The 24,084-nt window shown below is 35.1% G+C and overlaps 2 protein-coding genes across 2 annotated transcripts; both read left to right on the top strand.

The window, feature by feature from the left end:
• Positions 1-3,824: 3,824 nt before the first annotated feature.
• On the top strand, positions 3,825-15,133 carry JMJD5 (Jumonji domain containing 5). The gene is made up of 3 exons (XM_081754172.1): positions 3,825-3,912; positions 7,726-9,000; positions 14,999-15,133. The coding sequence occupies exons 1-2, from the start codon at positions 3,825-3,827 to the stop codon at positions 8,934-8,936; spliced, it is 1,299 nt and encodes a 432-aa protein (XP_081610298.1). The 3' UTR covers positions 8,937-9,000; positions 14,999-15,133.
• On the top strand, positions 15,051-16,292 carry LOC145682797 (S-phase kinase-associated protein 2-like). Its single transcript, XM_081754169.1, has one exon. It carries the CDS (start codon positions 15,051-15,053, stop codon positions 16,290-16,292), a length of 1,242 nt encoding a protein of 413 aa, XP_081610295.1.
• Positions 16,293-24,084: the final 7,792 nt, after the last annotated feature.

The raw sequence follows: 24,084 nt of genomic DNA, 5'->3' as shown, positions 1-24,084 counted from the left end.
GAGATTCTAAATATTTCGTATCGTGTGACAGTAACAGAGATCTTCAAGTAACAGAAATTATATATATATATATATATATATATATATATAATATTTGTGAACTAGCTCAATAATATTCTTAGTTGGGAGTAAATGTTACCGCGCTGTGTTTCAAGAATTGTCTTGTATTTTATATGTTAAGTTTAAACTCATGTATTTAAGTGCCATTTTTTATTACTACTATTGATAGTGATAAGAGTTGTTATAACGTAATCATCTTAGAGAACTCTGAAGTCAAAAAGGGAAGCTTACAAGCATTTCGAAAATTGTCCCTATACAGATTTATGTTTGTACTTTATACACATAGAAATGTGGGACCAGTAGATGAGTTTTAAGAAATCAAAATAATTGATAAAAGCGCTAGTCAGGAGGCTTTATGTTGTACATAACCATTACATGGTTTGCAGTGAAACGAAGTTAGCTCGAAAAGCACTGAATGTGAAATATAAAACACGCTATTTTTTGTGTTATATTTTTATTTTATTTTATACAAATTATGTATTTTACTAATTTTAAAAGGTGTGTATTTTAATTGTCATTATCATGCTAAGGTAAAAACAAATATGTATCGAGTGAATTCCTTGTACATCTTTAATATTGTAATAACTAACGAACGTGTGAAAGAGACTATTTCATTGTTGTGTATGGTATGTTTCGCTTCGCTACAGCGTCCACTGTTACTTCTTACACGATTTAACTTATAAGTGGTTACAATATTAAGGTGCAAACGTCCCTTGTTTTATTATACTATGTCCCGCTTAGATTAGAGATGTATCTAAAACCTAAGCCTAAATTCACCTACGTTCTGTATTAATTAGAGAGATGTAATTTAAATTAAAAATGGGATATAATTATAGACAGTTTTGCTGATGAACACAGTGCGCATTTTATCACAAAAGTTGGTTATCTAAAATTTTACAGTTTGATAATTTAAGAGCCTGACATACTGAAATTAATACAAAATTTACAATTTTTCTTTTGCTTGTTTTTCATAAGTGAAAGGAGACAATGAAATGCAATTTACCGCAATTATAGATAATGTTATTCTACAACAGAAAATATGATCCGGAAGAGTTTTCAGTGTTGTTATCTATAGAAATTACAGTGTTGCCAGAATAACATTTCCCCAAAATCTAAGTTAAGATAGCGACTAGAAGAACGAACTCAACTGCATTTGGTAACGTATCATGTTGTCTTGGAATCATGTGAACTACTTTTTAAATAATAATTGTATTTAGTTTGTAGTAAACAAAATAGTTTCAACATGTAGTTACTATAGTTCACAGGATACCAAAACAACATGATATGTAATCAAATGCAATTGAGTTCGTTCCTCTAGTCGCTGCCTTACCTTAGATTTTGGAAGAAATGTTATTCTGACAACACTGTAATTTCTATTGATGGTAACACTTAAAGTTCTTCAGGTTCATATTTTCAGTTGTAGAATAACATTATCTATGATTGTGGTAAGTTGCATTTCATTATCTCCTTTCACTTATGAATAAACAAGCAAAAGAAAAATGGTAAATTTTGTATTATCTTTGGTATGGCAGGCTCTTAAGAGAATTCAGCGTGTGGGAACACCGATAAAAATTGAATACAGGAAAAGATTAAACTAAACTTTACAGTTTAGGATTGCTACGTAGAAGTTTTTAAGTTTACCAAGTTGGAATTATTTTCGTTTGTGTAACTTGTCTTCTACAATACATACAGTTTCTTCACTCCAACTATTGTGAGTGTTCTGAGAAGGGTACCAGAGTAAATAGTCACCGAAACTTACAAAGAACAACAATGAAACAAAACACAACATATATATGAATTTACAGCGTTTTTACTAAGTTGCCACATTTTCATTTCTGCTACCTTGAGTTTGTGTAATGTGAATCGGATTAAGATTTGCGTGCTGTTAGATATGCGTATCGAATACATCATTGTAATAAAATTAAAAAAGATTAACTATTTTGATGTCTGTGACATTATGCCATGTTATTTTCTGATGAAAACTCTACAGAAAACACAAAATCGTTGATTTCAGAACATGAATAATAATAATGTATTATGTTTTTTAATAATCAGATTATTGTTTACATTTGGCTGTGTTAAGTGGAGGCTTGTTTGTGAACAGGAGACTATAATACTTTAACAGTGCATGTAAATTTAGCAGTAACTCTGTCTTCCTCCAGTCCTCTGTGTAATCATTGAAGTAGTGGATTATATCTTTTTAGGTTAGGGGTTTTCTTCTATTTTTAACTATTTCTAACTACCTCCTGCTATTATTTTAATTACGGGTTCTTAGAACAAAACTTTGAAGTACCTATATACAAATTTATTTTTTACAACCCTTAATCCAGCCACCCTTAATAAAGAGTGATCGGTGAAAGTTTTATAGAAAAAAGGAAAAGTGGTGTATGTTGTATTTATTGTTCTAGAAAAAGGCTTTTGACCATGTGAATTGGGGGTTGTTAGTGGAAGTTCTAGTAAAAGCTGGATTGTAATGGAAAGATCGCAGACTCATTAGAAACTTATATATAAACCGATATGTAAACCAACAAGAGTATGGTGACAGGAAAGAGAGGGAGGGGACGAAGAAGACTACAATTAATCAAAACAGACAAAAATCGTACGTGAAGATAAGAGATCAGCGGAAGACTGTGGAGCATGGAACCTTCTTAGTTGCGGAAAATGACCTGCTAGTAATGGCAGAAAATCTATGATGATGATGATGAATTCAAAACATCAACGTACACTCATGTCCAAAATTATTGTCGCATGTCTATAAATATGTTGTGGAATATAATTTGATAACGAATTCGCCCGGTATTTCTTATAATGTTAGTATGTGTATAATCGGCAAGGACAAGTATGTGGCAAATTTCATGTCAAAAGACTAGTAAATAAGAATAATAAAACGAAAATAAAACTTTCTTGTTCGTTTAGCAACATTTTGTTTTACTCATTCTAATTTTCGTATTTATAATTCTTTTCCTATGAAATTTATCACAAATATACATTTCCCGATTATACACACAGTATCAATATTAAAAGTACCGTGCAAAATCATTATCAAGTTATATTCTCATAAGAAGACAGTTATAGATATGCGACATTCATTTTGGACATGAGTGTACAAGACAATTCATTCAATGTTTCAGAATACACGTAGTGAACGAGTAGAGTTATATTCGTACGAAAAGATGGAAATTCTAGACATGTAGTTTTGAAGTAAATATGTATTTTCTGTGTTTGAAAGTTGGAAACAGACGTGAAGTAATAAGGTTTTCGTTCAGGTGAAGTGGACTTGTTAATGATGGACATTGCGTTGAGCTGGCAGGTGGACTTGAACTGTTAGAAGTTCCAGAATCCTCTTTTATGTTTCATTTCTTCATTATGCTTGTAGATTTTTAAGTTATAAACTTTCAGAAACGCATAAAGAAAAGTACGGTGCTTCATAACTTAAACAAATTCACTTCTGTTAATAAGACAAAACGCCAGTAAATGAAAATTCTCATACGTTAGAACATCCAAAAAAGACAAATTCTGCGAACGGCATCGAGGCTGTCCTCACCTCTTTCTCATCGCATTTAAGGAAAACTTGCCTCCATACGGAAGATATGTATGAATAGAAGTTTTACGATATGTTTGTAGTTCGATAGTAAAAAATTTTCTCCGTAATTTATGATTACCGAAGTCTTTCACCAGTAGCACAAGTGCCGCAAAGCGGGTTCGGTACTGCCAGAAGCACAAAACCTGGACGTTGGATGACCTAAAACTTGTCATATTCTCGGATGAGTGCAGCTATACTGTTTTCCAAACAACAGGGAGAGTGTGATGCTTACAACTCAGGCTGCTCTGCATCCATAGTCAAACATGGAAGTAGACTCATAATGGTTTGTGGTGAAATATCGTGGCAGACTTTGGGCCCACTAATTGTTCTAGGGGGGGCCGCGGTGGCTCAGTGGTAGAGCGTTCACCTCTGGTGCTTGGGGTCCCGGGTTCGATCCCAGCCCCCGCCAAGTGAACTTTGTGGTGGACAAACACCGTGTGCGTGGGTTTTCTCGGGGTTCTTCCGTTTCCTCCCACGTTCTTCATTCCAGCATTTCATTCATTACTCATCATCACCGTCTCCTTTAGCCTAACCGGCATAACCGTGGGACGTAAAACTCAAAAATTTCATTTCATTTCATTTCATTGTTCTAGGGGGTCGTGTCTCTGGAACATTCTGGAGGAGCATTTACACACTATGGTTCGAACACACTTCCCAGACGGTGGTGCAGTGTTTCAGGATGATAACTGCTTAACTTGCCACAGAGTGCTTCAATGAGCATGACAGTGAGATTGAACATCTGCCATGGCCCGCTCAGTCGCTGGATCTCAACTATATTGAGCCTGTATGGGGTTTGTTAGAGAATCGAGTGAGAAAACGTTTCCCTCTACTACGTGCACGTGCTGAACTTGTCACTGCACTCCAGAAAAAGTGTCTGAAAATCCCTCGGCAAACGGTGCAGGAACTCGGTCAATCTTTCCGAAGTCGTGTTGCCACTGTACTGGCCGCGAAAGGCGTCCCAACACCTTATTAAATACAACGTATGGCTTTCTACCAGATGTTTCAGTTTGTGTCCAATAGCTGTACATGGACAGAAATGTTTTTTTAACTTGAAATATTTACACACACACACACTCAAGAATAGTGTGTAAGAAGATTTATAAATTAGAATTATAGACTATCTTTTAATAAATTGGAGTTAGTGAATTTATTAATATTAATGAAATTCACTTAAGATAATTCGAAAATACTAAAACCATTTTACTCACACTAAAATTTGTATCCCCTAATAGCTGAGATAGGTAGAAGGGTGGTACAGCAAAAGAAGGGAAACTATCACTGTATAATGGATAGTTGTATCAAAGATAAGAAAGTATAACTATATATGTCCATTCAAGGAGATAAACAAGGGTGCCAGGTAAGTCCTTTGTCTCAGGTGTTCCGTATGAGTGTTACCATCTAGAGTGTCCTCCTAACATCGAAATGGATATTCAAAGCTTAATCCTGGCTGATGAAATAATTCGATGCTAATTCTAATTACATTTATACGAAATAATCCCAGCTCACACGTGAGAACAAACATTTATAATTCGAGGCGTATTAATCAGCAATTAACTGAAGATCAGATTTTTGTTTTAAAAAAAAGGTAGAGAACGATCGGAATAGAGAGTGAGAGGTGTAAGAGCCACCTCAATATGTAGCAATTTAATAGGATGATTGAATAGGAAATAATCATGATCTGGGCCATGTCATAGTAACATGATTTCTGCTGATTTACCTAATACTGAATTATCAATTCATCTGGGAACGGCCAATCAAAATTAATTCAAGTTGTAAGAACACGTAATAAGGAACTATTCATAATGCTTAGTTCTTTTAGTTCTGTATAAAACTGAGGTATATTAACAATATTTCAAAATTCAAGTTCACATCGTAAGTATATTGTAGATTTTCAATTCACAAATCAGTAAAGTTGAAAAAGTTTTTCTTCTTCTAATTAAGAGCCCTCATTAATATTTTTACCATAAAACCGATTCTTTCAAATTATAAATATTGCTGATCTTGGCCATAATTGTGTTCCGGAAACAGTTTTATAGCTATTGTTTTATCCTTAATTTTCGTAGCATGCAAGGTTAAAATTAGTATATGAACTCTTTGATATGTAAATTTTACACAAAACTTGAAGTAATCCAATAAGCCTTTTGCTTATGTGTTATCTTTCTTTTGATTATTCATTTATTCCGATTTTATTTATAATTAGCTACAGACCTATTAACTGCTTTGTGGCGATATGTAATAATTTTGATAATCTTATTTATGGCATAGTAACTGATTTATATATCTGTTTATCGTACGTAGAATACAATGTCTGACAATTTTGAAATAAAAAGCTTTTGCTGTTATCATTTTGTGTCTAGATATTGCTATTATGTTTATTAAAACAATTACCCGTATTTGTATTTGGAAATGTGACGTGTTTTGTTTATGAATTAACTGTTACCTTTTACTTATGGATATACACCTGTTGTTATAGATTAAAATGAAATAAAGAGAAAATTGTTAGTGCGTATAATCAGCCTTATGGTTTATCATTTCAAGAATTCTTTGTGGCAAGAGTTTGGAGTAGACGCTTAAATTGTGATTAAACTTCTATGAATCCTAGCATTCCTAGGTTCATGCGTTATAATTTTATTTTTCCCCCGTATCTTCCATGAGAATTTTGACTTGTAGTGTTCAATTTATGGTAGGTTTACAAAATTTCATGAGTTGCTAAGATCATTTAAACACATTAACGATATATATTAAAGAAAAAAGGATATTTCCGAAATAGTTGAAAATAAAAATTGAAGGAATTTACTCCGTAAAAGGGTCTAGCCAGTTTCCCACACTGTCACGTGATTAAGTCAAAAGTCACGTTGCGTGCTAAGTCGAGTCTGGGATTCTAAACCCAGATATGAGATATTTCAAGCACGTAACCTTCGCGTGGGGCACCATGAATAATTCACAGAAGATGCATATACTTTAGCATTATTATTGATTTTACTGAAACAACTTGAATTTTGCCAATGTTCTATTCATACTTACCTTACGTGCTATACATCGTTTTTAAGCTCTTTATTATGTCTTCGGAATAAGCTTTCAATTAGTCATCTCCTTATTATAATTTTTTGAGATATGTAGAAGACCACTTTTTTCAGTGGTTTGCCATTGACTTTAATGTTCATGTTTCGTGATTTTTAAATTAATTTTCATCCATTTTAGGACAACTTGCTTTTAGAATATAGAATCTACATAGTTTCTTCTACATTTCAGCTAAATTTCAGCCATCTCCCCCAAAGCCGTTTCACATCATTGCAACTGGATAGACTCCTTCAGGCATAGTCTGATGTAGTGAGAGTTTTTCCTAAATGGAAAAAGAAAGAAAAATGTAGTTCCTGTACAAAAGGCTAAATGACCACTTGAAATTTACTTGTATTCTTGGATATTCTTTATATATATATATATTCATATTCTTCCGGCTAAGATATATTTAATGTCTGTTTTTGACGAAAGGTTGTGGAGTAAATTTATAGTTTTGATAGCAGAGTGTACTATATGCATTATGAAAATAGGTATATCATAACAATTTGGATGTCCTACATTGTACTAGTCTCTCTGAAAGATTTGATTTCTTGCCATTGAGAAGTTAGAATTTCGGAAAGGAATGTTAATTAGTGTGTGCAGGAGAATATCTTTGTAATGAACTTATAATTTCCTATTTACCCTCCCAGACATAGGAGAAAGGAACTGGCTGTCTTATCCCTGTTCTACAGTCCCACCTAGCTGCATTAGCAGAATACTGAGACAGTAGACGAGTGTGGTATATCATCTTGGGTGTAGTGTTTATTTGTTTAAAAAAATGCTCTTTTGGAAAATTGAATAACAACATTGAAAAATATGGCATGCGTATGTATGTTTGAGGTGAAAGGAAATATATTATCTCGTTTTTTCCCCTTTAATTACTATATTCAGATAATCCGTTGTGCTACTTGGATTAAAAAAAAAAAAAAGCTTGATCGGTTTTTGTTTTAAGTCTCAAATTGCTTTTGCACATTGAGTTGTATTGAATATTTCTTTTAGTGTCACGAAATTTGTATTTTCAGATCTAGTAACAAAGTTGCAACAGTTATTACCGTCCTTGTCAGAAGCAGTTTCGTCCATTTCAGAAACAGAAAGTTCCGTGTTGCATCTTGTTCGGAGGGTAGAAGTCACTGTGAAGGACTGTGATTCACAGCAAAAAGAAGAAGCGCTTCGCTTGTGCCAGGTAGCTCTTGATTTCGTGTGGGAACGTCTTAATACTGGTCATTGGAAAGATGTTCCGTTGTCGTATAGACAGTTGTACTCTTATTGTAGTTTTCTTAAAGTTATATTGATCACATGGATTGGAAGTGACTGTGCGAGCAAAACTCTTGAGTCAGCTTTGGTAGCGTGTGATCTGGGTTTATTGTTAGGAGCTCCTTTACCTGGCAGAGGACTAACGGCAGTTGCTGAAATACTAAATGAAAATTTAAATTGTGAAGTGAATAGTAATGTAAATGTTTCCACTGTATCTCATCCAGTACCAGGGTCCACATTGCCACCAGTAAGCAAAGTAAGCGAGTTTCAAGAAGTTCCTGTATTAGAGAAGCCGTCTTTGGAACGTTTTTGCGCTGAATATTTTACTCGTTTGATGCCAGTGAAACTACAAAAATGTATGGAGCATTGGCCAGCGTCTACGAAATGGAGTATTGAGTACGTTCGCAGTGTTGCAGGACATCGAACTGTCCCCGTGGAAGTCGGTGCTCACTATGTGGATCCTGAATGGAGTCAAACTCTAATGACCCTGTCGGACTTCATCGATACTTTCGTGTTAAAAAGACATGAAGAAGAATCAACCCTTGGATATCTTGCCCAGCATCCTTTATTTGACCAAATCCCTGAATTGCGGAAAGATATACGAGAACCAGAGTACTGTTGCCTTGGTGAGAATGAAGATGTTGAAGTGAATGCGTGGTTCGGCCCAGGAGGAACCGTCTCTCCACTTCATCATGATCCCAAACATAACTTCTTAGCTCAAGTTGTAGGACAAAAACGTGTGCTTTTATTTTCACCAGAAGACACCAAACACCTGTATCCTCATCCCACACGACTTCTCTCCAACACTAGTTGCGTGGACCCAGAAAATCCGGATTTGCAAAATCATCCAGAATATGAGAAGGCTAAAGGATGGGAGTGTGTTCTTCAAGAGGGGGAAATGCTGTATATTCCACCGACCTGGTGGCACCATGTACGAGCTTTATCGACTAGTTTTTCTGTTAGTTTTTGGTGGGAATGAAGAATCACTTTTACGAGATTAAAAAAGAAAGATTATTTCAAGATATTGGAGACTTAATCTGATTGTAAGTAAAGAGATATAATAGGAACATGGAAGTTTCAAGAATGGTCAACACAGTGGCGGATTTAAGTTTCAACCCCTCCCCTGCGCAATAACTCAGAACTCCGTTCATAATTCCCATTCTTTTCACTCTTTCTGTTTTCTAATAAAACAAAGAAGATAAGGATTAACTATAAACTATAAATAGCTCAAGCAAATTAAACTTTTTTTTTCCAATGTATAGAATAGGGAACAAAATTTCAACTTTGAATCCAGTAACACATCAGTGTGTGTCCATTTTAGGAGGTAAACAGAGCAAAGACAAAATGCGTATCGCCGAACTAAAATATTTAGTCCCCTATGATGACCCTGGTGTAAAATAATGAAATTTATATGTATAAGTATAGTGTTTCGCGTTTCTTCTGCTGGCTTCCTTGTTAGAATGTTGCGACAAGAAGTATAGGTCGTAAGAAACGATTTCAAAGCCAAAACCACCTGATGTAAAATAAAAAGAGCTTACGTAAGAGGCATTGATTTTTTTAAAATCGTGATGCATAAACACGTAATGGGGAGCAGTTGATTGCCACCCCTTCCCCCTATTTCCGATCCACAGAATAGTTTCATTTCAATACAATAGTTTGTTGGTTATGCTCTGTAAGTTGTTTGTTTTTAAGTTTTTGAAAATCAAAGCAGTATCCACCATCCATTGGTCAAAATCTGCTATAGTACGTTTCGACTTCTTTCGGAACTCATAGGTATATTAATGAGTGTACAGTCTCGTTGCAAAAAGCAACCCACGTGAAAAGTCCCGTGTTCTTATCCATAAGGAGAATTATATCTGACAAGTGGGGATCATTTTTAGCCAGTTGAAATCTTTATTTCAAGCCACATTATAACTAAATAAACTTTACGGCCTGTGGAACCCGGAGGCTCAATGCTGCATTCAGAAAAGCCTTTCCATCGACTTCTGTTTTCAGCCGACTGGATTCAGTTTCTACATTGTATTCCTAATTCTGAGAGTTTCACTTAATATTGTTCTCCCATTTCCACCTAGATCGTTCTAATGGTCTTTCTCCGATTGTATTTCCAGTTAAAATTTTGATCGAGTTCGCAGTTTCGTTCACTACATGATCTGCCTAGCGTCTTGGACTTAGTGACCCTAATTTGTTAGGAAAACAATATAAATTACGCAGTTCCTCATTGGGAAGTCTCTCATTTCGCATTCTCATCTCTCTTGGGTGCGAACATTCGCCTCAGAATTTTATTCTCAGACACTTTCAGCCTGCGTCCTTGTCTCTAAGTAAGCGAACATGTTCGGCAACTAAATAGAGTATTGGATATTTAGATATTTTAATTTTTTTTTTAATTTTATTATTTATTTATTTTTTAAAGACAAAACTATACATAGAGTGATAGGAATAAATATGAAGAGACGGATATGAGAATTTTGTTGTTGTTGTTGTTGTTGAGTGAGTATAGTCAGTGCACAACATTCTGAGTATGGATTTTCAAAAGGCACTTCGTGAAGACGGTAATTCGTTTGTGATTAAAACAATACTTGAAATTCATCCGTGTATTTTTCCGTTTATTTGTTCTTTCCCTCTTTTCTTTGCAGCTGTGACCTTGGGGAGAGAGTAATAGTTCCTGCTAGTTTCTATAAAATTTTGGTATCCGCGCTACTGTGATGGAAATTTAATTACGGCTGAAACTAGTTCTTTAAGCGTATGCAACAGCATAATGGACAACTTCTAGTAGGGCGTCTGCATCAGTGTATGTTTCGCATTTTAGCCCTTCACATTTCTTGAATTGGTTGTAATCGAAAGGACTAAATCCGGAGAGTATGAAAGAACCATGTAAGGTGTCGCTTTCTGTGGTCCCTTCCAGTGCTTCCCAGTCTGCCATTGCACTGTCAGGAAGAATTATTTATCAAAACTAGGCATAGTCAGCCTGCACCACCATTTCTTTATGTCCTGTTTATCTACACATATCCCACTAATTGCTATCATAGTCAGCGATCAAATACATTCTAAGTACCAGATACTTCTTCATTTTCAAGTGGTCTGAATAAAAGGGTAGTTCATGTTAAGACTTCTCTTTTTACTGGACATATAAGGGACGCAGTTGATGGAAACTAAGATATTCAATAAAATTTTAAATATAATTGTGTGTCGAAACCGGAAGTGATAGAGGGATAGGTGGAAAAATGAAACCTATTTTTGGGGGTTGCTGAATTTCTTACCTTTCTTCTTATACACCTGTCGACAGATGAACAAACAATCATTCTATAATACTTTCTACCTTTACGCATACCATAGTCTGAAAGTCTAAAATTCATGTATATACAAGAATAGTGTATAAACAAAGTTATTTTTAATGAGAGACACAATCTTCTGATACGAACTATGCATATTTTCTGTCAATAACCTCTTGAAAGAATCCGGAAGTCGAAGAAAGATTGAATCATTGAAAAATACTTTTTCTTCCATGTGAGTTCTAAGACTTTCCTATTTCGAAAAAGAGTAAAGTATTTTAAATTATATTCCAAACTTAAGCAAAACATCAGATTCAGAGATTAAGTTTTACTTTTCTATGATAGTATAGAATTTATGAAGTAAGATATTGACGTAACGTTTTGTGATAGCAGAAAATTTAAGAGTATAATTCCAGATCTTATTCCACTTCATTTACAGAAATTTGAAAAAGAAAGAAAGAAAAAAAAAATGAGAATACAGAGCAAGATGTCAAGCTGTCAGATATTACATACATATCTTTTCTATAAGATGGCATATATCAAGTTCTGAGGAATAGACAGTCTTCTATGCGCAGTAGTACATTCACTACAAATGAACAAGCTAAAATTAGAAAAAAAGAAGAATGGACGGAGTGAGCTTTGGAACCATATTCTTGAAACTAAGTACGATTGAATTAGTATCACATTTCCAAGAATATGCTTTCTTGTAGACAAGGTTTTTCACCAAAGAAACTGTTCAATAAGGTTAGTAATTGCTTATTGAACCGACACAAAATCAGTGGTTATTTTAAAGTCTGAATTAATCCCTTCTCGATCAGTTTAAAGTTTGAATAAGAATGAGTAGTGTACTTTGGTTAGCAAGATTTCGGAACTGGTTAGTTTTTGAGGACCGAATGGACGTTTGAAAACCTCTAAAAATTATAACAAATTCATAAAAAGGGAAAGTAACTTCATTGTTATTTGTTGTCTGTACAGAAATATTAGTTTCATTTTCATCCAAATTGATGGTAGAGGAAATTTTTTGTTTCTGTTTGGTCTTCATTAAACTCAGTTCTCAGTATAAATTACTTATTAATGTTTCTTTCGTTGTTTAAAGGGTGGAAGAAAGTAAGTACATACTAAAAGTTGAATGTAAGATTTATTAATATGTTGATTATAGTGGAACTACTGTTGATGAGGTCTGAGAATGATAGTTTGTATGCAAAAAGAAATCCTACGTATGTTAGTGAGTTAGCGAATGCTATCTCCAGCTAATCCAGAGTTTGTTGTTCGGTGCAATAAACACTTTTCTTAGTTCAGTCTCACGGAAAGAAGTCGTAAGTGAAATCAGGACATTGTGGCGACTACAATAACCTATCCAACGTTCTGGAAAATACTCGTCAAGCCAGGGGCGGACGTAAGGAGTAAAGTGAGGGACACAAACTTGCATAAATGTAAAATGATGAACATAAAGAGGCCATACTATTTATTTTCTAGCATTGTGAGGCACCATTCTGCATTATGTCCCCAAGAAGAATCGGACTTACGATCTGGTTTTATATCATATCATATACTACACTGTAATATTCGGGGAGTTTTATTCTTGACCATCACAGTGGCCCTCTCGTATCCACTAATCACAACCCTTTCCCTATTACCTTGCATGCTCAAAGGTTTCCGACCAGTCCCTGTACTTCCTCGTATTCCATTTGACAGTATTCTCCTCCCAGTAATTCTTACAGTAATATGGTTTCCACGAAAGAGTTAACTACATTTGCTATGACAGTTCGGATAGCATGTTGAGTTTGTTTACTTTCTTTAACGGTCTTGCTTTTTTATTTTTATTTTATTTTATTTTATTTATTTATTTTTTTCGTGTGAATATCTGAACCAGTCTAACGTTGTCTCTGGCGTATCGACCACGTCTGACAATATTTGTTAAAAAAAACCTGTTGTCTACAGTTTAGAATGGCAATTCCTGCTATCCTTGGGTATACTAATATTTTCTCTTGACAATCATTTTTAGGAGTCTCTGCCAGACCACCCATTGTCATAAATCTGATGGTAATTTTTGATAGTCCTTGGGTGTACTGACATTTCCTTTTGACAATCACTTCTGGCGTATCTGCTAGGGACCTTGTCGTCTTCAGTTTGAAATGTTAGTTCCTGATAGTCTTTGCATGTGCTAATATTTTCTCTTAACAACCACTTCTGGGAGTGTCTGCTAGATACGCTGTTGTCTTTAATTTGTAGTGTCAGTTCCTTATAACACTTTAGGCTCACTGTAACACGAAATTCATTAATGCTTCACCACCATCTGTGCACCTATATAGTAGAAGATTTTCCGCATGTACAGTTTCAGAAGGTAGGCTTAATCTTATTCCTTCGTAACTACAAAACAATGCTAGCAACTAATTCTTTACCAGCAATATCTGTAAATGTGTCCTTTGACATTTTCTTATGTCCAAACCAACTGAAACTCCTTTCAATGTAAAAATAAAGTTACGTTTCCGAAGTTGATTTCTGCCTAATGGTAGCATGATCCTCCTTATCTTATTAAATGTTCAAGGTTGTGAAGTTCTTTTTCTCTTCTTTAGTATTAGATTCTACTAACTAAAATGGTCGTTCCCCGTGCAGGACGGGGAAACTTTCTACTCCATCCCCCTTACGATGCATATCTAAATCAAAGTGAAAAAAAAAAAAAAAGCTCAACGTAAGATCTGTTCAAAACTGCATTTTTAGACTATATAGCTGTTATTTTTTGCTAAAAACTGAAACTCCTCCCTCCCCTCATCCACCTTAAATACTGAATTTCTGAAAGCGCTGGGGTGTTCATTTTTTTTTTTTTTTTTCTGGCTTGGGTTTGAGAGAGATTTTGGTTTTGGCGTAAATTTTGAACCCCCTCGCTCTCTCCCTTACGATACGTATTTCATTCAAAGTGACATCATAGTGACCCAACTCGAGGTAAATACTAACTATATACAAAAATTCATTTCAAACAGTTCAACCGTTTTCCGTGATGGAAAAGAAAGACTTCCATCTATGATTTATGAGACTAATTTTCGCAGAAAAAAAATGACTCAGTGGAAATTCGTGAGTACACATGTGGTAAATGCTCTTCAAGCATGGCAACACAGAAAACTTAGCTTCATCGACTGTATTTTCAAGACTGGGAATTAACCCTTTAACTTGTGTTAATGTTTTTTCTTATCAAAATTAAAGGATTTTTATATTCAACGATAATTTTTCCGCATTATTCATAAAGTAAGGAGAAAGATATTCTTTATCAATCTGCATTCCCTCTACAACGTTTAAAACCGTCCCAGTTTCATTTGCTTCTGCAATGGTGATTATGTGATTATGCCATGTTGACCAACTCTTTGCATCACCATAGCAAAATCTCTCCGATCACAGCGTTATTAAGAGAAATTGTGGCAATTTGCTTGATCTCTTCATTACTTGCATCAGGGATTGCTAATTTGTCCAGAATAAAAGAAAACTAATAAAAAATAACCGCACTGAAATTGGTGACACACTAAGCTATCTACGGTACAGCGAGACAGGACAACCAACTGTAAATGAGCAAAGCATGCAGAGTGTATCATTGAACGCCATTCTCTGTCATACTGTACAAGTGGAAAGATAACAATATGGTTAGATTTGTACCACTTTAAGTATTAATATGTAAACGATTTTTAGTAAGTACTTACTTTTTTTTCTACTCTGAATATTTGTAAGTGGTTTTCAGAATTGAAGTTCAGAATTACTGATGTTGCTTTCTCCTTCCTTGTAGGGCAATTCCTGGGATTTGTTGAAGTCATGTGAAGTTGTCGTTCAGTTTGACAATGAGTGAAGCTGAAGTTGTACACGTTCATGGCAAATGCGGCTGCAGTTCCTCCAGATCAATTAATGACTTACCAGATGAGATCTTGTTGCAGATATTTCTGTATTTCTCCATTGACGAGATCTGTTTTGTTCTAAGAAATGTCTGTCAGCGCTGGGAAAGACTTGCTTCTGATCGGTCTTTGAGTAGGGACTTAAAACTCGTCCTGGATAGACATCGCAGTGTACGTAGTGGTCTTCAAATGCTTAGATCGATCCCTTTTATTGAGACATTGTGTGTCCAACACCATAACCCAAACCATTTTCTAATGTTCGCAAGCGAGATGTGCCCAAACGTTAGGAAATTATCTGTAACATCGTGTAAAGCCATCAGAACGAAAACTTTCCTTCAAATTGTTGAAAAATGGCCTAATATTTGTGAACTAAATCTGGAAGGTACCAAAGTTGTTGGTCTTCAAAATAACCCGATAGTTGTAGGTTTTCAATATCTAACTAGTTTAAATCTTTCACATTGCGAAAATCTAAGTACATCTTCGCTGAGAAAAATAGTGGACAGTTGCAAGCTTCTGAAGGAAGTCAATCTTCATAACGTAGTAAATATCACCGACGGAGATATAGTGTATTTGATAGAGCAAAGGAAAGATATTTTAGAAAGTTTAACAATCGGCGGCAGTAATTTAACAGATACTTCTTTCTGCAAATTGGGATTATGCAAAAACCTTCGTTGTTTGGAAATATCATGTTGTAAAAATATGAGTAATGAATGTTTGCAAATAATAGGAGAGTTGCAGTTACAGTCTTTGAAGTTAATAAAAGGCAGTCGTTTATCTTCCAGAGCTTTGGCTAATTTATTTCAGCAAGAAAACATGTCAAACTTAAAGCATTTGGATCTCTCTGAATGTTCGAAAGTGAAAGACAGTGTTCTAGCAAGTATCTCAACAAAGTGTTGTGGGCTTGAATCTTTAGCGCTCCGGTGGTGTTTCAGAATCACAGACGTTGGCGTTGAGGCTATTGTTAAAAATTGTATCCAACTGAAAGTATTGGATTTAGAAGGGCTATTTCAAATAAGTGGAGAGTGCTTTCGACGTATCGAAGATAGATTAAAATTCTTGGAAGTCTTAGACATAACCATGTGCACCTTTGTAAGGAGGGATATTTTCAGTTATTTAAGAAGCATCTCTACGTTGAGAGTAATAAATAGGACTGATCTGCTTTCGGAGTTGCAGGTGCTAGAGGATGATTAGTATCCTATTATTTGTGTGTACGATATGTGTAAAGAACATATTGTGTTTGATTTCTGGATATGTGCACCATTTACTTTTGAAGTGATATTAATCGCGAAAGGGAGAGAGAGTCCTCCAAGACTAGTCATATCTTTATGAGATTGCAGTATTGTTAGGTATCCAAGAAATTGTTTCAGATTTCTAGTGTTGATTCCGCACGCACTGTCTAAGCTTTTTCCTTCATTTTTTTAAACCTGAAAATAAAACGTGTTAGTGAAGCAGGTCAAACATGGGAACCCTAAATAGTTATATTAACCTAAATACTTTACGAGTTTAAATTGGAAAGAAAAATGTGCCAAACATTTGATAGGGGGTAGGGTTATACTAAATGAAAGGATCGTACATTTAAGAACTGCGACGAATCCCTTCAGACGCATCACATTGGGACGCCAACGAACACTATTGGAGGCGCAAATGACCAAATATATAAGACAATGAGAGATGTATGTAGTTGCGATTTAGAAATCATTTACGTACACCTTCATCAGGTTGGGAAATTAAGGAAGTGGGATAAAAGAAGTAAAAAAAATAAAATAAAAAAAAAAGAGGGGTAGTGCTTCTCAATTGTAGAGGGGTGTTCTGCTTCAGGACAAGGACACATGTTGCTAACGCCACAATTGAAAACCATTACCCAATTTGGTCGGGGAAAACATAAATCCCTCCCATATTCTCCGGATATTGAACTGCCGAAGTATCATTTTCCCCATTCGTTTGACAACAGCTTACAACAACAACGATTTCGAACTCTCTGCAATGTAACCCACGGTCTGGACGACATCTTTGCTTCATATTCCGCTGAGTTCTGCCACCGTGGGATTCATAGTTCGTCCAAGTGTTGAAGATAGGTTATTTCTGATTATCCGAGTGCATCTCATTTCATGTTATTATCTTTGCGCGGTGATTATTTTGCGTCTTTTTGGGTACTTAGTAACAATAATATCTCATAATTTATAACAGTCGTTTATGAAAGAGACTGTTAAACCTTCCGGCAAACAAAAATCTGGCTACGTTACAGACTTATTTAATACCAATTACCATCTCTTCAGTTCTGTAATCTGTGAATACACTAATTTTTAAAATAACCGGACAGATTTACCGAAAATTTCAACTACGTAGCTATATAATTCTCAAAAATTATAACGAAACGACTTGATCTGTGTCTTTGAGATTGTTACTTATCCTGGCATAAATTGGTCTAATACCTGACGGGTAGAAACATTACGCAGTGCTAAACAAAATCAGCATCAATCACTACTTTATTCTTCGAATTCACAGGGATCTATTGAATGTTAATACATACGTTGGTCTGGTTGAAGTCCGGTAAAATTATAGATGTTTAGATCCATATGAAGGAATATGTCAGCACCAAATTTTACGTTGTACACACAAATAATACAAGTTCTATTAAGATAATTATGTTATATTTTTGAGATTTCTTTTTGGCCTAATGGTTATTTAATTAAGAATAATACACGTTTTAAGAAGTGAAAAAAGTTATCCGTGAGAAGTAGGAGATTCCTGTCATTAGACAATTGAGGTAATCGCCTTCTGTGTTTTCGTTCTATACGTAAATAAAGAAAGAAAAAAAAGTAAAAAGCGGTGTATTTTATTACGTTTATTATTTAAGATATTTGTCTTTAACACAGGGATGTTATAAAATAGGGGATCTGTCCATATGTATCTTCATCCTATTAACTCAATAAAGGGAAAAAAACGAACATCTGCACGTCTGATTGGCCACTCTCGCTTCCGCCATCGTCTGATTGGCTACTTTCGTTTCCGCCATCGTCTGATTGGCTACTCTCGTTTCCGCCATCGTCTGATTGGCTACTCTCGTTTCCGCCAACGTCTGACTGGCTGCTTTCGTATCCTCCATATATGTTGGCTCAAAACATTGCGATTTTATTAAGCCGAGTGGGCAGGGTAGGAGTGACGAAACTGTGACATGGCTTCAAGATTTTGTTGTATAGGCAGATCCTCTATTTTATAACATCGTTGGTTCAACATCTAATTAATTCTGTCTGAGTAGAGAAAGAACATCTTGAGAGGCTTAATCACTGCGAAATTAAAATACTGCTAATTTTACAGTAATTATGTGATATCTTGAAATATATAAAAGACATCGAAATGTGGAACAAGTGCTCGCTAGACAATATTATTTTCCATGAGGTACCATTATCACGAGTCTTCTAGTAGCTTTCCGTTTGTAGCCATTTATAAACGCTAAAATAAATGCCGATTTTCTTAATGGCTGGAAATCGAAAGCAGATAAGTGAGTCATGATAATGGTATCTCGTGTAAAATAATGTTGTCTAGCGAGATTTTGTTCCACTTCTCGATTATCTTTTATCTATTTGAAGATATCACACGATTGCTGTAAAATTAGCAGAATTTTAATTTCGCCGTAATGGGGCTTCTTAAATATGAGTTCTGCTGGGCTTTCCCGAGTCTTGAAGACAAAACTTTGAAAAAAAAAGTTCTGGCATAAATTGATTGTACCGTTTCGAGTTCAGAGATGGTAATAAAAATGTGCTTTGTTGTTGTCATTACTATTTTACGAATCCAATCATTAATTAGGTATAACTACAAAGCACGAAAGAGCTCGTCAGTTAACATAGCAATCTAGTCATAGTCTCCAATGGAAATGCTACTGTTTTAGGTGTCACATGTTGTAGAGGCTTTGTATGGAAGCCAGTAAATACAACGAAATATTGACAAAATCAAAAGTAAAGTTTAATCTTTAAAAAAAAATGTTTTTATGTATGAAGAAAAGGAAAGAAGATGTGGATACTAGGCTGTGATTTTACTTTCCTTTGCATTGTATAAAAACAAACGTCTTTGAAATGTAAAAATAGGTGAAAGAATAATGTACTAAAATTCATGTAGAAGTTTACCATTTGAGTTTTCATGAAAGTTAAACGTTACAATCTAAATGAAATATTTAAAATACATGTTACTAATTTTTGTGTTATAAACCATATGAAACTATGGAACAACATGGCTCTATGATTATGTTTTAATTACTTAATTACTTGTAGTTTTTATTTCTTTATCTTTTATAAATTTTTGAAGCACTATGTTCATTGTTCATGAGAAATAAATTAATAAAGTGCAAAATTAGTTTTATTTTCGATCATTACCTGCACATTAATGTGACGTGGAGGGGCCGATTAAACATTGACTTGCGTGATCGCAACGCATCTTTGCGATCAGTTGCCGACAAACAACGTTAATTTTTTTTTTTTTCAGAATTTGTGTAATGACGTCAATTGTAAGGTTTTGCGATCTTGAAACTAAATTTATCATATTGAAAGTCTTGAATCCGGATTTTAGAACAAAATTACTGAATAAACATGCTAACTGTTTGGTGAATTCTTTTGCAGAGAGCAAGCAATGTTGTACAATGCGCGGCAAAAAACTTGCAACATGAGGATGTAAGTTTTTTGTGAAACTACGCCTAATAGCACAGGGAATGAACATAACGTCTAAGTGGAACGAATCACGCCAGGATAAACCACGGCCTCCTCCCGTGCACACTTATTTTGGAGCAAAAGACTTCGTCATTTCACAATAAACTTATATGCTCATGTTGCAGGTTTTTTGCCGCGGATTGTACAAAATCACAAGCTTTCAGTTGGGATTTGACTAATATAGCTATGTTAATTCCACGCAAAGTAAAATCGCAAACACGTCGTAAACGAAGAGAAAAATTTTTGCGAGACATTGTGATCGCAAAGGTTCGGAAGAACGATATTCAATCGGCCTTGTTGTTTGTCGTAAATTGAAAGCAAAGATGTGTTGCAATCACATAAGTCAATATTTAATCGACCCCGGATTAATCTATTTGTATTTTTATTCACTTACTATTATTTTAGATCTTTTTCTGTAGTTGGATGCCATAGGTGAATAAGTAAAGGGGGGAGTTAAGATGGACGCCATTCTACGAAGTTGCTGGGAGCTTTGCTCTTCTTTTATATTCATTTTTTATCTTTAAACAATTTTTACTTTAGTACATTTTCCATTTTATTACAATCTTTACGGTGTTACAAATATTTTTCCTGTTTGGCGCCACTTTTCTTCCTTCTATACATTATATAAGTTGAAAAATAAGTTAACTGTTGACTGGCTAATCGTCTATATTGGACGGGCTATTCTGTGATACATTTTTATTTTAAAGCAATAATCAGTGATATAGCTGACCTTGGCTTGATTAAGCTGTGACTCTAAAATTTTATTCCTCGAAGGAGGATCAAGACAAGACAAGAATAAGTAAAAATGCAATCATTTTCTATAATTAAGGGCAAGATAACTACGTTACTTTATGCCACACATTTTAAGCATGTAATATTTCATTTTGCTATTTTGATACGTCATGCCAATGATAAGGACTCGTTATATATATATACAGTGAAACCTGTCTATGTTGGCCACCATCGGTTCCATCGAAAAGTGGCCAACTTAGACAGGTGGCCAACTTACAGAAAATAAGTGTGGTTTGTGTGTTTTTAGAATAGGATTTCTAGTATTACTTAATTGTAAAATTTTAACAAGCAGTGGCACGACAGCTACTTATAAATAATGTATATAGAGTAATCATAAAAATATAAATACTAGAAAATATTATTTAGTATGCGAGAGCGCCGATTTCTCTGTAAATTTGGGGGGGGGGCATACAGATGCAGAAGGTATATATATATGAAGATTTTAAGACAAATTGCACTCAAATTATACCAAATATTGTATACTCATAAATAAAATAGGGGCCACATGACCTTTGGGGGCCCGGGCCCCCTCGGTCCCCCCAGGATCGGCGCTCTTGATAGTATGTTTATTATATATGCATACCTTTCTCTTCCTGAAAACTAGTCTGGTACATTAGATTATTCGGATTGAAAACACAATAACACACACAACCATGAAATAGAAGTGTATGTATGCAGTTTATTGAAATTGATATTAAGGCACACTGAGTTATTCAGACTGAAAACAAGAAAAGCTAAGTTATAAATTGAGAAATTCATATGCAATTTATATGACTTCTTTTCAGTTGTTACTGAATGGTGGTTCATGCTAGACATATTTGCTTTATTCTTTTTGCCAGATATGCACGTTCTAATATTGTAGTTAACTACCTCTTGTTAATGACATAGAAGTGTTTCCTTCGGAGCAAAAGATGTTTTGAGAAAATCTTGAGGGAATTCATATCTCAAAACCTCCGCTATCTTTTGACATGCAGTCAGGTGCCAATAAATGACAATTGAGCTTTAACCTTGAGAATTTTCCGGAATTACTAAAGCTTCCCGCTGATAAAAGGAGCCAATATAGCTAATGGTTTTACCAAAACAGACAGGGTAAACAAATACGTACAACCATTTCCTGAATTCCTGTACGTGCTTATTCTTATTCACATCTTCCTTCACCACCCTTTTATGAGGGTAGTGTTCTGGCCATTGACCTCCAAGAACAAATCGTGCGAATGTATGTTTTTTTGCGTCCAGTCACAAATACAGAACATCTGCCTCTCATGGGAATTCGAAAGAGTTAAGAAAAATAACAAAACTGTATTTTTCGTGGCCAAGATACGCAGGTAAATTTATCATTATCATCATAGGGTAAACATTGCTTCAGTGTGGCCAACTTCCAAGATAGACAGGTGGCCAACTTATAGAGTAGTAAGTAACGAATGTCTTATGGGATAATGCAGGTTCAAGACAAACTAGTCCAAGATAAGCAGGTGGCCAACTTAAAGAGGTGGCCAAGTTGACAGGTTTCACTGTATATATATATATATATATATATATATATATATATATATATATATATATATATATATATATATATATATATATATATATATAAAAGAATCCAGTCTGATAAAACATATAATACAAAGAAAATTAAATAGGGTATTTGTGAGTTGTTTAACGCACTACACATGTACGTTCATAATATAAGGTGTTTCAAAAAGAGAGACCTGATTTTAAAAGTCCATATTGTAAAAAAAAAAAAAAAAAAAAAAAAAAAAACTACAAAAATGGGATAAATTGCAAAATCTTCAAGTTTTAGCTGTGCTATTACAAATGCTCTGTGTCCACCATTTCGCGGACTCCGCTTAAACGTTTGTCGAATTGTTTCCACCAATTCATCGGAAGTGAGAGGCCGACCTGGACTCTTACCGTTGCACAAGGATCCTGTCTCCTCTAATTGGCAATACCAACGACGGATGTTCTTGGGTGCAGATGAATCAATGCCAAAACACCGACAAAGAGACGCTGGACCAAAACCACTGACTCAGTCTTCGCAAACTGCAGCACACAAGGTGCCTTCTGTTGAGCGGACGCCATCTTACTTCTGACTGACTGCAAACTGAGAAGACGCATTGACTGACATCTAACGGCGATTTTCTGAAACTAGGCCACTCCCATTGAAATGTGTATAATATGTGTGTGTGTGTGTGTGTGTGTGTGTGTGTGTGTGTTGGAAGAAAATAAGAATTGCCTCTTAAGTTTACTGATAGTTGTAATTTCCTACTACGTGTTCATATAATTTGTTATAGTATGTATCTCTCTTATATTTTCACGTTGGTTATACAACTAAACATGTGAAGAGCTTTTTTGAAAAATGTCTTTAGGCGATATTTTTCCTGAGGAAGAATGTCAGAGTGAAACATTCGAAAGATCGTTATTATCGATCGTACAAAGATATTAAGAGAGAAAGGTAAAAGAATAGGCGGGAAACAAGAAGAGACAATGGACGAGGAAAGAGTGGTAATCATAGGAGATAATTGAGATTACTGAAGAAGAGAAGCAATTTTTAAGCCTAGGATATAAATGCAGAGTAACCAAAGAAGAGGTGGATACGGAAGAAGCGGTTTATGGGATAGAGGAAACACTTCAGAAAATAAAAGATGAAGAAGATAGGAAAAGAATTCGAAGGAAGCTAGTGAATATAGTAGATAACAAATCAGGAAGACAAATAGGGAATCTGAATGACAAAGAGAAAATAGGAATGAAAAGGATAAGAACGAGAAAGGACATAGTAGCGGAACAGGTAGACAAAGGGGGTGCTATGGTTGTGACGGATAAAGCATGTATGAAGAAAAACTTGGAGATCTGAAAGATGAAACATACGAAGATGTGGCGGATAGAGGACAAAAAGAAGAGATTAAGGAAAAGATTATAGAGGACTCCAAAAAGAAAGAAGTTAGTGAGAGAAGAAGGAAAGTTGCCTAGGATGAAAGGATTTCCAAAAATCCACAGTAGTGTAGTGTAGTTGATACCAGTGCTTAACTGCATGAATAATATGTTAGAACTGTTGGAGAAAAAGCTTAAGAGGATAGCCGAGGCAGTGAGAGAAGGACAGGAAAGTAGGAGAGTACAGAATGCGCAAGAGATTAAGAGGATGGTAGATAGATTAGGAAGAAGAAAGGAGAGCACAGTGTTATTTAGCTTGGATGTGAAGAGTATGTTCCCGACCTTAAGAGAAAAGAAATACTGAGAATAATAGAAGAGGAAGTGGGTGAAAAGAAAATAGAAAACTGGGACAGTAAGAAGGTAAGAAAAGGATTAGAGGCATTGTGGGAGAATGAATACTGTATAATTCATACTGTATACTGTACAGAGACAGGATTGCTAAAATGAAGGAAGGACTTAATATAGGATCTTGTTTGAGTCCAGTACTGTCAGATATAATAATGAATCGATGGGAGAAGGTGACGATAGAAAGAGGAGGAGAAAGACTGCTTCATGACTGT

This window comes from Thermobia domestica, chromosome 1 (genome assembly GCF_964235325.1).
Source record: "Thermobia domestica chromosome 1, izTheDome1.hap1.1, whole genome shotgun sequence".
Lineage (NCBI taxonomy): Eukaryota > Metazoa > Arthropoda > Insecta > Zygentoma > Lepismatidae > Thermobia > Thermobia domestica.
Note: the sequence above shows the minus strand (reverse complement) of the source record. Positions and strands in the feature narration are given on the sequence as shown.